This window comes from Bombyx mori, chromosome 4, assembly GCF_030269925.1.
Source record: "Bombyx mori chromosome 4, ASM3026992v2".
Taxonomy (NCBI): Eukaryota; Metazoa; Arthropoda; class Insecta; order Lepidoptera; family Bombycidae; genus Bombyx; species Bombyx mori.
Window position 1 is genome coordinate 12,917,296 of NC_085110.1, and position 13,576 is coordinate 12,930,871.

The 13,576-nt window shown below is 34.8% G+C and overlaps 2 protein-coding genes across 3 annotated transcripts; one reads left to right on the forward strand and one right to left on the reverse strand.

Moving 5' to 3' along the window:
- Positions 1-1,782: 1,782 nt before the first annotated feature.
- Positions 1,783-6,000, reverse strand: LOC101735889 (large ribosomal subunit protein uL3m). 2 transcript variants are annotated; one of them, XM_062668297.1, is made up of 7 exons: positions 5,591-5,987; positions 4,770-4,909; positions 4,592-4,679; positions 4,256-4,495; positions 3,522-3,817; positions 3,080-3,244; positions 1,783-2,057 (listed from the first exon to the last, which is right to left on the reverse strand). In XM_062668297.1, exons 2-7 carry the CDS (start codon positions 4,817-4,819, stop codon positions 1,802-1,804), a joined length of 1,095 nt encoding a protein of 364 aa, XP_062524281.1. In that variant the 5' UTR covers positions 4,820-4,909; positions 5,591-5,987; the 3' UTR covers positions 1,783-1,801. The 2 variants fall into 2 exon arrangements, with proteins under 2 accessions (XP_062524281.1, XP_021206830.2); XM_021351155.3 differs by having other exon boundaries at positions 4,770-6,000.
- A 99-nt stretch (positions 6,001-6,099) lies between these two features.
- Positions 6,100-10,756, forward strand: LOC101735664 (protein O-glucosyltransferase 2). The gene is made up of 6 exons (XM_004930886.5): positions 6,100-6,388; positions 7,472-7,680; positions 7,974-8,430; positions 8,504-8,741; positions 8,825-9,124; positions 10,405-10,756. Exons 1-6 carry the CDS (start codon positions 6,216-6,218, stop codon positions 10,522-10,524), a joined length of 1,497 nt encoding a protein of 498 aa, XP_004930943.1. The 5' UTR covers positions 6,100-6,215; the 3' UTR covers positions 10,525-10,756.
- The last annotated feature ends 2,820 nt before the right edge of the window (positions 10,757-13,576 follow it).

A 13,576-nucleotide genomic window follows, 5' to 3' on the forward strand; every position in this document is an offset into this window, starting at 1 on the left:
ATATGTTTATGTATGTGCCTTCAAAATGGGTGCTATTTATATAAGCAATTGTACGTATAGAACAATATGTCGTGTCCCTATTATATAGGTCTATGGTAGGCATACACACTCACACACGCAAAAAGACAATAAAAATTTTCATACACACTAGTGCTTGATAAAATCGATATTCTTTATCGATAAATTATCTGATGAATGAATGGAGAAAATGAAACATGAAATAAATATTGAAAATGAAAACTATTTTACTTTTATTAATTACAAATAGTCACTGTCCCTGGAATAAAACGTATTTGTTAAGCAGTTGGCGCTTGCTATTAACTGCGAATGAATTTTTCAAAACTAAGTGTATTCTGATTTTTTTATGGTAAAATAATTTTCAGTAAAATGTTTAGAGCAAATAGTACTCGTCTTTGTCTCCAGTTTCCTCTACCTGTCACGTCAATCCATTGTTCCCTGGCGTTAGGTTCTTTAGGAAACCTAAAATTTTTAATTTACTGCATAAGTCAAATAGCATTTTACTTAGATTTTAATACGTCTTATACAATATAGTAAATACCCGTAAATGAGAGGTCTACATGTCCCTTTATATTATACCTTCACATTAATTCAATGATAATAATTCAATAATAATAATACATATTTATTTTACTCAAAATACGTCTCACTAAGAATATACTAGGTATCATTAATTAAATATAAAATAATGCAAAAATTATCCATGTCAAATGTAAATATAGTCGAGAATTCTGTCGATGATTTTATTTCACCACATGGTCACCTCACTATCGACAAACTGCAACGGCCAATCAGGGCAAAGGCCGAAATTTCAAAGATTGAAGTGTAGAGAACGCAATGCATGTAGTACATTGGAAGCTGACTTGGTCATTGCGTTCATTGGGCGAGTACACATCGCGCAATGTATGTCATTTATAACTTGTTGCAATAATATTGTTAATGTTTGGAATTTCATAATGCTCAGTATATTTTTATGTTTTAGACAAATAATATTGTAATTAAATGGTAATTTCGACTTACCGATCGAAAGATATACCTCCTCGCTCTATACTTGAGGTCTGATTTTTTGTTTTCCAAGTTATAATTGCACAACACGGCACTATAAAGCGGAGATCTGTTCGCCCAAGTATTCCGAAGCGCACTAAACGCGGTGAATGAAAGAATCGGTCGAGTTATGTTTGTTCTATCATAACTGTGGCACGCTTGCCCCGCCTACATTACCATTCCAACCTTATTTATCTATTCCGTGGAATTTCTCTATTGAGTTAAATGAAGTAGAAGGATGTTTCTCCATCTCTAATAATTAATTTCTATAATTACAGCAAAATGTCAGTTCATGTTCTTTTAGAAGTTGTGGCCTGTTAAGTAAAAATGTAGTATCTACTGGCAAAGTAATGATGATACTAGAAAAATAACTTAAAAGTCTATTGGCATCAACAAAACGGCTGAAAAACGGAATTCAATAATTTCCATATTTTGAACACTACGGGTGTTCGGTACTCGTAATATATCAACAGTTACTTAATCTTTAACAAACTTAAACTAAAGTAAAACGCAACTGATCTAACACTGGAAGATGGGCGTTGGAAATACTGGTAGTAGATGTAGAAGTAGGTAGTAGTAATGTCAAAAAAATATTATAATATGTACAGAGATCTCTAGATGGTATCACCAACAAATTCTTGAAAGATTGGAAAGATTCATTAGTCAATCATAATCACTAATAATAAGGAATAGAAAAACAATATAAATCAAAAAAGCATAGTTTGTAGATTTTCATTTATTATATTTCTTCATAATATGAAATTGTAGGTTCATCAAAAGGATGAATGGTGTCTTCAAAATACTCTTTTGGTACATCGTTCATAAAAGGCTGAGTAGGAAAAGGTGGTGCAGTTTTGTTTCTTTTTAATGGAAGCACAGTATCAAATAGATAACACATAGCTCCAGTTTCACCAGGTATTGCAACACCCAATGTCCAAATAACATTATATTTTGTATCAATACGGAGAATCTTAACACCACGCAGTGTTCTCCATCTGAAATAAATTAATAGATCTAATAATATTATTTTCGGATACAGACATCACTTTAGTGATAACAGACAATGGACAACTGTTAGGTACATGTTGTTCACACCAAAATTTGTGAGTTTGTATCTGAATCAATCGTATTGGAAACACCAATCACCATCAGGTCGCTCATGTGCTTGTCAGCCTAAAAAGGAAATAAGAAAACTCCGTTTGCTATAATTGAAGAATTATATGTCATAGCATTCAATAAATAATTTTATGGGGAATTACTTCTAGTTACAACATGTATGAGGTAAACACTTTTAAAAGTGTTGTTTTATTCTAATGGCTTTTAATTATATGCAAAACAGTGACAGTTGTGTAAAATATCCTGTGCAGTGTTCAAATACTCTTAATTTCATAGGTGATCACTATACTGGATATTGTTAAGGATCCCCTATACACTATTCCATTTTTCTCATTAACATCTAGTTTGAGATTAAAGTTATGATAGACATAAAAGGTATATTTGAGAATGTGCATCTTCACTATTGTTACTTTTTTTATTGCTTAGATGGGTAGACGAGTTCACAGCCCACCTGGTGTTAAGTGGTTACTGGAGCCCATAGACATCTACAATGTAATAGCGCCACCCACCTTGAGATATTTAGCAAATTCTAATTTTGCAGGTTTGATTTTATTAAACAATGTTATTTCTTCACAGTGAAAGTCAATCATGAACATTTGTTGAGTACATATTTCATTAGAAAAATTGGTACCCGCCTGGCATTTGCACACCGGTGCATCACTCAACACAAATGCACCGGACGTCTTATCCTTTAGGCCATGACAACTTCACTAAACTGAGAAGTCCTGAACTTATGACCTCCATAGGTTTTTATTTTTTTTGCGGAGAGGCTGAGCAAATATTTGACCTTTGTGGATCTTCAATTAGAGTAGTAATAAGTTTTGTTGTATTTACAGCACCATTTTACACAATTAGTATCCATCTTTGTATGTGTTAGTTTTAACATGTGAAAACAGTTTACCTGTTACCCATGTGTCCAGGCATTTTTGTTCCAGGCCAAACTCGTGCTTTTTCACCACCAGAACCAATATTACCAGGTCTTCTATGAGTTTTGGTGACTCCATGAGAAGCAGGCATACCCTTAAAACCCCACCTCTTCATCACTCCTTGAAAACCTCTATCCATACTAAAAAATACAAACTCTTAAAAATTAGTTCACATGGCTATCACAAGTAATTAAAAACCACTGAACTATGAAACAATATTTACAATTTTTTTTAAATTTACATGTTAAATTTAGGGGAAATTATACATTATACATTTTGTATTTAATAGTTTTCAAAGTTTAACAGCAGCTTGCTGTAAATAGTCAAATAAAGTTAAATATCACATAACGCTGGCAGAAATTAATGAGAGTAACAGATCACCATTAACAACACTACTAATGTAATAAAGTCATTTACGTTTTCGATCGAATGTCAATACAATCCCCAACTCTAAAATGAGTCGCATATAATGGAGTGCCATTTGGTAAAGCAGATTCTGGTGATACAACAAATCTGCAGAGGTGCCTTTTTGGCAGCATTCCAACACTGTCAAATATTCCACAGTAATCTTTGGTGACAACACTAGGGTCGATGTTTTCAGCACCAACTAATATACAGCCATACTTTTGTTTCTCTACCCATTTTACATTAGATTTTATCATAGGTTTGTATTCTTCCGGAGGTATATATTTGATAACATGATTGTCAACAACCTGTTGAAAAAGGAAACAGATAAATTATATTAAACTGACAAATGTGACCAAGTAAGATCTAACCTAGAGTAAGTTATATTGACTAAATTGCTTTAAAGTTAGCCACTAGGCCTAAGATATTGATTGAGTGACAGTCGCAAGGCAGCTTAAGCAGCTTCTCGTGATAAATTTCCTATTATAAGTTTGAAAATCTGTTATAAGTAGACAGGGCAGTACTTGTTGTAATGGAGAACATTCAGGATGAGGCAGTTTTGATTGATAGGTTGAATTGTGAAAATTAAGCTAAAATAACACTGTGTTTCAATATTAAAAAAAAAAAAAAGTTTAATTGCATTTTTTTAATTCATCGTCTGTTGAGCATCCGATTCCGGAGGGACCGATTATCATTTTAATTGTTTTAATTATTCAACAGGAGAAAGGTTAAGCTAATATACTGACCTGTAACAGAGTCGTGGATACCTTTTTACCATCTTTACACCATAATGGATAGTTTCCTATCTTTCGTGCAATAAGTCCCACTCTTTTTGTTTGAGGAGTCCATGTTACATTTTTTTTGACATCGTTTAAAATGGGAGAGGTCAATGCTTTTTTTTCTAATGCAGTCTGTGCCTCAAGTTTATCCTTTATCACTTCCTCCAAGAATTGTTTATTTTCTTTAGTTAGGTAGTCATCTGTCCACTAAAAGAATGTCGGTAAAATATAAGCATTTATTATGGTGTCAACTACAAAAATAACATTATTTATTAATTAATTTAATTATTATTTGTTACTCACCACTCTCTCTTTTGGGACATACCAATACGGTGGACGAAATCTAGGCTGCCGCGATGCACCACGAATATTACACGCCGCATTATCAAACCTGCAAAAAAAAACATCTAATTTAATACCTGTATTCCTCGACGCAAGAAATGTATGAATTTAAACATGATTTAAGCTTATTAAAACTAACCTCGATTTTTGTAAAGCACCCCATAATAATTTTAAACTATTTGGGAACATAGTGTTTTGACAATTTTTGGGCAAAATACTTAATTGCCCTTTCTTTTACTAATTTTAAAATTTATTTAACTTTTTCAAAATATTTTCTTGTATAGTCGGATTTTTTATTAGACGAAGTCAACTGACGTTTACTGTGTTGTCAGTTTTTGATGAAATAAAAATAGTGTTGTGACAAAGTGAACGATTGAAAAAACTCCTGAATTAATGAAATTGCCTGGATTGTCTAGTGAATAGTTGGTGTGCCGAATTGCCAATATCGGGTACGGGGTTCGAATTTTAGGCGTGCTTTGTACATACCAACGAGTTTTCGACGAAATATTATGTTCCTATAGTATCTACCTGTACTGAATACCGAGTGTTTTAAACATTAAGAAACACATTGCGAGGAAGCTTGTAAGACTGTCCTATTTCCAATACAGTTGAAATTATACAAAAATAACACAATAGTTGAAATTATAGACGTATAAAATATAACAATTATGGGTAGGTAATGAAAATAAAAAAAACTGATTGTAGTTACATACTACTAGTAACATATATTGGAGCACTTTAATACAATTTGATTGTAAAATATAAATAATATTTTTTATAGTTTGAAATTAATGATTAACTCTTCACACTCATTGTTCATACATGTGATTGAACGAGAACTGAACGCATCACTATTACTTTAAATATAGCAACATTATTTCACAAAGTGACATTAGCTACTGTCAGCTGGCTTCGTCTAATTAAAAATCCGACTATAGTACTATATAGGTCTATGGACTATAGGCAGTAGTAGTAGTTTTATTTTTCTAATTGGAAAGGCAAAGGTATCATACCATACAGCCTAATCTTTTAATACCATATTTTTTATATTTGAAGAATGATATTACAAAATGAAATGAAGTTGATTAATATGAAACATGACATAAAATGAAATGAAATGAAAACGAAATGGAATGAAATGAAATGAGATCAGATGATATGGGATGAAATATAATCTCAGTAAAATGGTGGTCATTTACTGAGATTTTTTCAGTGGACTTTTTGGAGGATCCCGAGAAGTCACGTCCAGTGGCTTTGTTTCATTTTCCCACATTTGTGCACTTTCATAGATATTAAACAGTTAATAAGCCGCCGTTAATAAACCTGAAGAAACACTAAATCACTAAATAGACAAAATAAAACAAATCACACAACTTCACTCCTCGCGTTCCCGCCAAAAAGTCTAAGCTACTACTACTATGTATGTACTACATGCTTATGATAGGTACAGGTACGGTACATATTATAATGGACTTAACTTAAAAACACACTAAATAGTTTAGTACATAGATTATACACTTAATATATTTGAGGTTTAGTACATAGATTATACACTTGGTTTAGTAGATGTTTAAGTTTTTGGACGATGAAGTCGAATATGTACAGTTTGTTTATTTTCTTTTTGAAATGGCATTTCATCCAGTGTTCCCAAAACAACGGAGCCGGTATTTATTTGTCAGGACCAGGTCTAAAACCCGATAAGATTGTTTTGCCGGCTAGATATTTCTTCATCACGTTCAGTTCTGTGGATGAAGAGACGTAAGTTAAATTGTTTTACTATATTAAACAGTATTCAGAAAATGTGCCTAATTTGACATCATATTTTAATTTATAACCCACATTAACATGTTACAATTTATAGTGTCTCGTTTAAGATGCTATCGGTGCAATAGGTATATAAAACAGGTTATGTTTACGCACCTTGTTTGTTTACAGAGGCAAATAGAAAATCTAGTTATTACTCTGCATTTTTTCCGGAATAGCAATAGTGAGATACAAAATATAGTGTAATAAAATATAATAAAATCTAATAGTGAGGTACAGAATAGTGAGATACAAAATATTTTAGACTATAGATAATAATTATGTAAATTGAATTACATCTAAAAATTAATTAATTTTAGTCATTGCTTAGTTCGATAGACGAGCTCGCGGCCCACCTGGTGCTAAGTAGCCACCAGAGCCCATAGACATTACTCACCTTGAGACATAACTTCTAAGTACATTTTTACAAAACAGCTGCCCAACCCTTTGTTGAAACACATTACTGCTTCATGGCAGAAATAGGCAGCATGGTAGTGGATGCCCGTGCAGGCTCACAAGCTGCCCTACCACTAGTAAGTACCCAATATTGATTTTTTTGTGGGTTTTATTTATATTACACCATGGTATTTTTTGGATTTTTTTTTTATTTTTTTTATGGGTGGACGAGCTCACAGCCAACCTGGTGTTAAGTGATTACTAGAGCCCATAGACATCTACACAGTAAATGCACCACCCACCTTGAGATATAAGTTCTAAGCTTTCAAGTACAGTTACAACTGCTGCCCTGCCCTTTAAACTGAAACACATTACTGCTTTACGGCAGAAATAGGCATGGTGGTGGTACCTATCTGTGCGGACTCACAAGAGGTCCTACCATTAGTCAATTTCCTTCCAACCTCTGAAAGTGTCGTTTTCAATCAACATGTTACAGCAAAAAATAAGAAGCGCTGTGTATAGGTTTTGCCAAACCAGGCCACTCTCAATTACGAAAATAAATCTACATGCACATTTGAATTCTTAGATAAAAACTAATTACCCACCATTATGACTTAATAGACTTTAATAAATTTAAATCAGGTACACTTCAGATTGGGCAAGAAATGTCGCAGTTGAAATTAAAGGAAAAACTCAGAAAACCAACTACTGTAGAATCTGGGTAAATAAATTAGACAGAAAAGATGGGACCTTTATTGTCCGTTACAAAATATATGAAACATGTTTTAATTTGTCTATTAACATTTATTACAAAAGTAAGAATATTGAAGGGTCACCAGTCACATTCAAAGGTATACATTTAACATGTCCAAAATATCTAAAGTTGAGATATGATTTTTGGAACTATGGAATAACAAACAATAATAAACTTTAACTGTCATTTGTTATGCATTCCTAAGGACGAAATATGAGCTATTTTTGTTTCTAATTAAACTTTATTAACTCTAAATCTTTAAGAAATATGTGGATAGCATTGTAAATCTTGTTCAAATTGAAGTGAAAGTTATTGTAGTCATCCAATTACACAACAATCAACTATTTTCATACTAAAGTCACAATTTATAATAATTATAATTTCTTCTAGGTCCTATTCTACCAGACCAATGCAACTGTCCAACAAAAGATTTGACGTCATGGTTGACAGACTATGGCTGCAATAATGTACCTGAGCAAATTGTGAATGACCTTAAGGCATTTCAAGCTGTAAATATGACTGTAGAGGTAAAAAGAATTGTAGAGAAGTATCATCAACCGGAAAGCACAAGTTTTTGTCATTACATTATTAAAGGCAATGAAATATTCAGAAATTGCTATGGTCGACATGTGGGTTTTAATATGTTTGCTGACAATATTCTACTATCTCTAACTAGAAAAGTTAAATTGCCTGATGTAGAAATGGTCATAAACTTAGGTGATTGGCCATTAATAAAAAAAAATACAGAACTGTTGCCAGTCTTCTCATGGTGTGGTAGCTCACAGACAATTGATATTCTTATGCCAACCTATGATATTACTGAGTCAACATTAGAGAACATGGGCAGGTAACAGTTTCTTTTTTATCAAGTCAATGTAAATTTTCAATAACATTTGTAACTCAAGGGTGTATGATTGTAGGGTCACTCTGGATATGCTGTCTGTCCAAGGAAATGTGGAACGACCGTGGTCACAACGTGAACCCCGAGCTATTTGGCGAGGTCGAGACTCTCGCTTAGAACGACTTAAACTTGTTGATATTGCTCGATCTCATCCAGATCTGTTTAATGTATCACTTACAAACTTTTTCTTTTTTCGTGAAAAAGAAGAGCAATATGGCCCAAAACAGCCCCACATATCGTTCTTTAAATTCTTTGATGTAAGTGATCTTCAATACCAAAGATCTTCAAATATATTTTTATGATGTGTAATACACGTAATTAAAACATATTAATGTTTCAGTATAAATACCTAATAAATGTGGATGGAACAGTAGCTGCTTATCGTTTCCCATATCTATTAGCTGGAGGAGGACTGGTTTTAAAACAAGACTCTGAATACTATGAACACTTTTACCAGCAACTTCGAGAATGGGAACATTATGTACCAGTTAAAAATGATTTGGGAGACTTAGTAGAAAAAGTTCAGTGGGCTCTCTCGAATGATGACAAAGCACACCAAATTGCAAGAAATGCAAGACAGTTTGCAAATGACCATTTACTTCCACAAAATATAATTTGCTATCATGCTGCTTTGATATCGGTAATGTAAAACATTTGTTATTTACTATCCATCTTTGACCTAATTTGATGGTCACACCTTAGGACTGGTCATTAAAGTAGATTGAGGAAGGTTAAATATAGGTGTCTCAAAGTTCGCCGGACCTATTGAAACCCCTATGCAATTCTATTGACAGTGTCAAGCACCAATAACGCTAACTAGGGATTTTAGGAGAGGCAACACATGTCACTAAGTTCAGATGGCTAGGCTACAGACTGGTTCCAGGGCTCGGGGTACTTGTCAATTGTTAACAGTCTCATTATGTTAAATGGTTACCAGTGTTGACAGACATATAGTATTGCAAAGTTTTTTTTCTATCTATAACGATATACTATAGACATCTACAAAGTAAATGCCGCCACGCACCTTGAGATATAAGTTCTAAGGTCTTAGTTTTTACAGTACAACGGCTGCCCCACCCTTCAAACCGTAAAAGGAGGTGATAAGATAATCTCAATACTCGCGTACGTATGATACAAATCCAGCGAACTAAAGAACTCTCCATACGCGTAGAGATTAAAGCATCCGGTCATGACTTACGCGAGTGTGGTTTTCGCTCACGCGGCCCGCACACACATAGACACCCTCCAATCTCTACAATCCCGCTTTTGCAGGTTAGCCGTCGGAGCTCCATGGTTTGTGAGGAACGTTGACCTACACGACGACCTGGGCCTCGAATCCATCCAGAAATACATGACGTCAGCGTCGGAACGGTACTTCGATAAGGCTATGCGTCATGATAATCGCCTTATCGTTGACGACGCTGACTACTCCCCGAATCCTGATCACGCAAGAGCCAGTCACCATCCATCTATCCATCCATCAGATCCAATACCTTTGCATTAGACGCCTTCAGCTCTAACACTAGGAGCAGGCTTAGGAACCCCGGTAACCGTACTCGAGTTCGACGTGCAACCTAACCCATGAATCAGCTCGCTGAGTTTCTCGTCGGATCTTCTCAGCCGAGCAGTTTGTATAAGTCCGTCATGGTTATGCCAGAATTTCAAAAAACTATGAAAAGCGAAAGCTTGATGCTTGTGCACGCTACCGTTTTCTAATCATGCTCTCTGTTCAGTGGACAAGTCGGCTTCGTCGACTACGAGTAGATATGCAACTGTAGACGTTTTAGTCTAAAGGCCTGTCCGCATAGTGATATTTCACCGCGAGGTTTTTATTCTCGCGTATTAAATTCCGCGCGTATTAAATCAACTAAACCTAAGTAACTGCACATCACTATATTGTTGATTTATTTTGTATTTTAGGAGTGGAGTAAACGAATTTCAAACAAAATTCAAGTCCAAAAAGGTATGACACATGTACCACAGTTAGAATTTGCGTGCGATTGCAGTAACACTGAAGAAGAGATTCACGATGAATTGTGAAACAGTTTTTGAAACACCAAATGGAACCAAACCATATGCATATATTCATATATCACTAAATTGTTAATAAAAATCTCAACTGGAATCTCATAAAATGTTGAATTTTGTCAACAAATTCAGGATCCTAGTTGTATAGTTATTTACATAGGTACATTATTATATTATAGTGTAATTATATCTTTCTTGTAATATTTTTAATATTTAAGAAATAAAGCTATTGTTGATACCAAAATTGTAAATTCTATGTGAAAAATTGTTGAGTTTCTTGAGAAACACTAGCAAAAAAATCAGTGGTCTTGTCTTTTTAATAATAATATAAAGATACTATGTACTCTGCACTACCTTTGGTTGACTGGTAGAAAATGCCTTAGTCCGCCAATGTAAATTTTACATGAAGTGCAATAAAAAAAAAAAAATATTTATTTTTCGATATCCGATAACAGAACCGAATAGAATTTGATTTTTTTTTTATTGCCTTTGTAGGCAGACGAGCATACGGCCCACCTGATGGTGAGTGGTTACCGTCGCCCATGGACTTCAGCAATGCCAAGGGCAGAGCCAAGCCGCTGCCTACCGCTTAATACTCTCCACAAGCCTCGTTTGAAGAAGGACATGTCATAGCGCTCAGGAAACACCGTGGAGGGGAGCTCATTCCATAGCCGGATGGTACGTGGCAAAAAATACCTCTGGAAACGCACTGTGGATGACCGCAGTGGCTCCAGGTAGTATGGATGAACTCTACTCCGGTGGCGGGCAGTGCGATGGTAAAAACGAGACGTTGGTATCATCTCGAACAATTCTTCAGAGCACTCCCCATGGAACATGCGGTACAAAATACAGAGGGAACCGAAGTCCCTCCGCAGACCCAGAGGCTCCAAACGATTGGGACGAAATGTCTAGATTACGAAAAATCGTACCGCCTAATAACCTGCTTTCACACATAATGCCCTAAAAAGCAGAATCTTTTTTACTATTATGTTATATTCATTAACGACTAAAATTGCATAAGTCAAAAAAATATATATATAAGATGCTTCCACAGTAAGCTGAATTAAAACTGAAAAATAATTAACTATAAGCAAAAAAAAGTGCTTAAAAAATATTATTTACTTTTCATCCCACTGCGGAACACGGGTCCCCGGCCACAAACTCTAATGACCTTATTAATTAATGTGCTGTAACGTGGTTGTACAAACGCTTAATTTCATTTGCAATCGCAGTGAATTTTAAACATGAGAACGGTAAAATTGATTGCTTAATCTTTTATTAGATTAAAGAAATAAAAATTATTAAATAAGATTTAAAAAAAAAAAATTGCGTCTACTAGAGTAGGTACAAAAATTATTAAAATAAAAATCGTCGTCAATAATTCGTCATCGACTGTGCTACTGCTGACCTGATCCTCTGCTATGCTGATAAGTTTTGTTTAATAAGAACATTTTCGTCATCATCCTATCAATAATTTTTGGATGTTTTGTCGAAATGAAGTTACGGTTATGGTGAGCGAAATTTTGCTTTTTTTTTAAAATAAATATAGTTCCCAACCGGTTATTGGCAGAACTACAAATGCCCTTTCCCATTTAGCTCTTATTCATTAGCTTAACTTCACTCTGTAGTGACTGTCGCTAAATACATATTAAATGAATAACACCCAGTTGTTAAATTACTCGCATGGATCTTGTACTAAGTTAACGGTAGACACAACAAAAAATGTCTCCTGAACTATAACAATAGCTGTGAAGTTTTACCTAAATTGAATAAAACACGAGAATATATATTATAGTATAGAAACTTCAAATAGGTTAAAGGCGTGCCCTAAATTCCATTTCTTACTTTATTGAAGTCATCGTGGCCTAAAGGATAAAACGCCTGGTGCACTCGTATCCAACGATGCAACGAATTTTTATAATGAAATCCGTACGTGGTAGGTCTTTTAAGGGTGGTAAGCACCATTACCCTGCCTATTTTCTGCCGTGAAGCAGTACTGCGTTTCGGTTTAAAGAATAGGGTCGCCATTCAGTGAAAACTGACTTAGAATTCGTGTCTCTAGGCCGGTTTTATGTTGTAGATGTCTATGCAGCGACGTCTTAAACTAGGATGGGGCCCTTGGGCACACAAGAATTTGAGGCCCTTTTGGAAAGTAAAAAAAGCGAATTATAATAACATTTTTTTACTGAGTATGACCATTTATTATAGGTAATCAAATACAGTATGATATAATATGTCATTAATGATATTAGAATGCTGCTGGTTTTTTGGTTACGATTTCGATAACGGTTTCTTTCGGGATTTCTGTTGAGCAAAATTTTCTATTATAGGCATAGTATATGCCTTGTAAATACCTTCTGATTACTGATTTGTGAAAAAAGTGTAATGTGCCCGACAAAAATGTTTTGAGAATAAACGTGTGAGAGAAATTGTCGGTCTTTCGGGCCCCCCTGAGAATGGGGGCCCTGGGCACGGGCCCCGTGTGCCCTTATGGTAAAGACGGTATTGTGTATATGGGCTCCGGTAATCATTTAACACAAGTGGGCCGTGAGCGTGTCCATTCATCTAAGCAATAATATATATATATATTCAAATTTGAATTGACATTCATGGTGCACTGCAGACTCTTATTATTTGCGAGTTATGTGTGAGGCGTGTTCAATAAAAATAACATGATTATGCAACTAGTTATATTTTTATATTTTTTTAAACTAAACTGTAACATTAATTAAGGTGTAACTTCAAATGCGACTTCCAACAAGGTTGCGTTAAGCGTTTAGCGCCACCATGGAATAGAAAGAGACAGAGCGAGAGTGAATGCGTGGCACTCGAACGCATGCGCGTAGTATACCTGTTACAGGCCAGCGCGAGCGTTAGCAACGAGTAGCGCCCAATATTTTAATGAAGTACCGAAGTACAGAAGAAGAATCTATATCTATAATTTAAAATATGTATATTCTAAGGAAAGAAGACCTAGGAAGTGGGCGTGGCCTGCTGACGTAATACAGCAGCGACTTCAGACTGGTCGGAGTTGAAGAGGGGAGTTGAGGACACCACTAACACA

Coding starts and splice junctions, on each gene's coding strand:
- LOC101735664 (XM_004930886.5), top strand. CDS start 6,216: ATGAAGTCGAATATGTACAGTTTGTTTATTTTCTTTTTGAAATGGCAT. Junction 6,389..7,471: donor AGTTCTGTGGATGAAGAGAC/GTAAGTTAAATT, acceptor AATTTAAATCAG/GTACACTTCAGATTGGGCAA. Junction 8,742..8,824: donor CGTTCTTTAAATTCTTTGAT/GTAAGTGATCTT, acceptor TTAATGTTTCAG/TATAAATACCTAATAAATGT.
- LOC101735889 (XM_021351155.3), bottom strand. CDS start 4,819: ATGTTCCCAAATAGTTTAAAATTATTATGGGGTGCTTTACAAAAATCG. Junction 3,245..3,521: donor ATTGACATTCGATCGAAAAC/GTAAATGACTTT, acceptor TGTATTTTTTAG/TATGGATAGAGGTTTTCAAG. Junction 2,058..3,079: donor CCTGGACACATGGGTAACAG/GTAAACTGTTTT, acceptor AATTTATTTCAG/ATGGAGAACACTGCGTGGTG.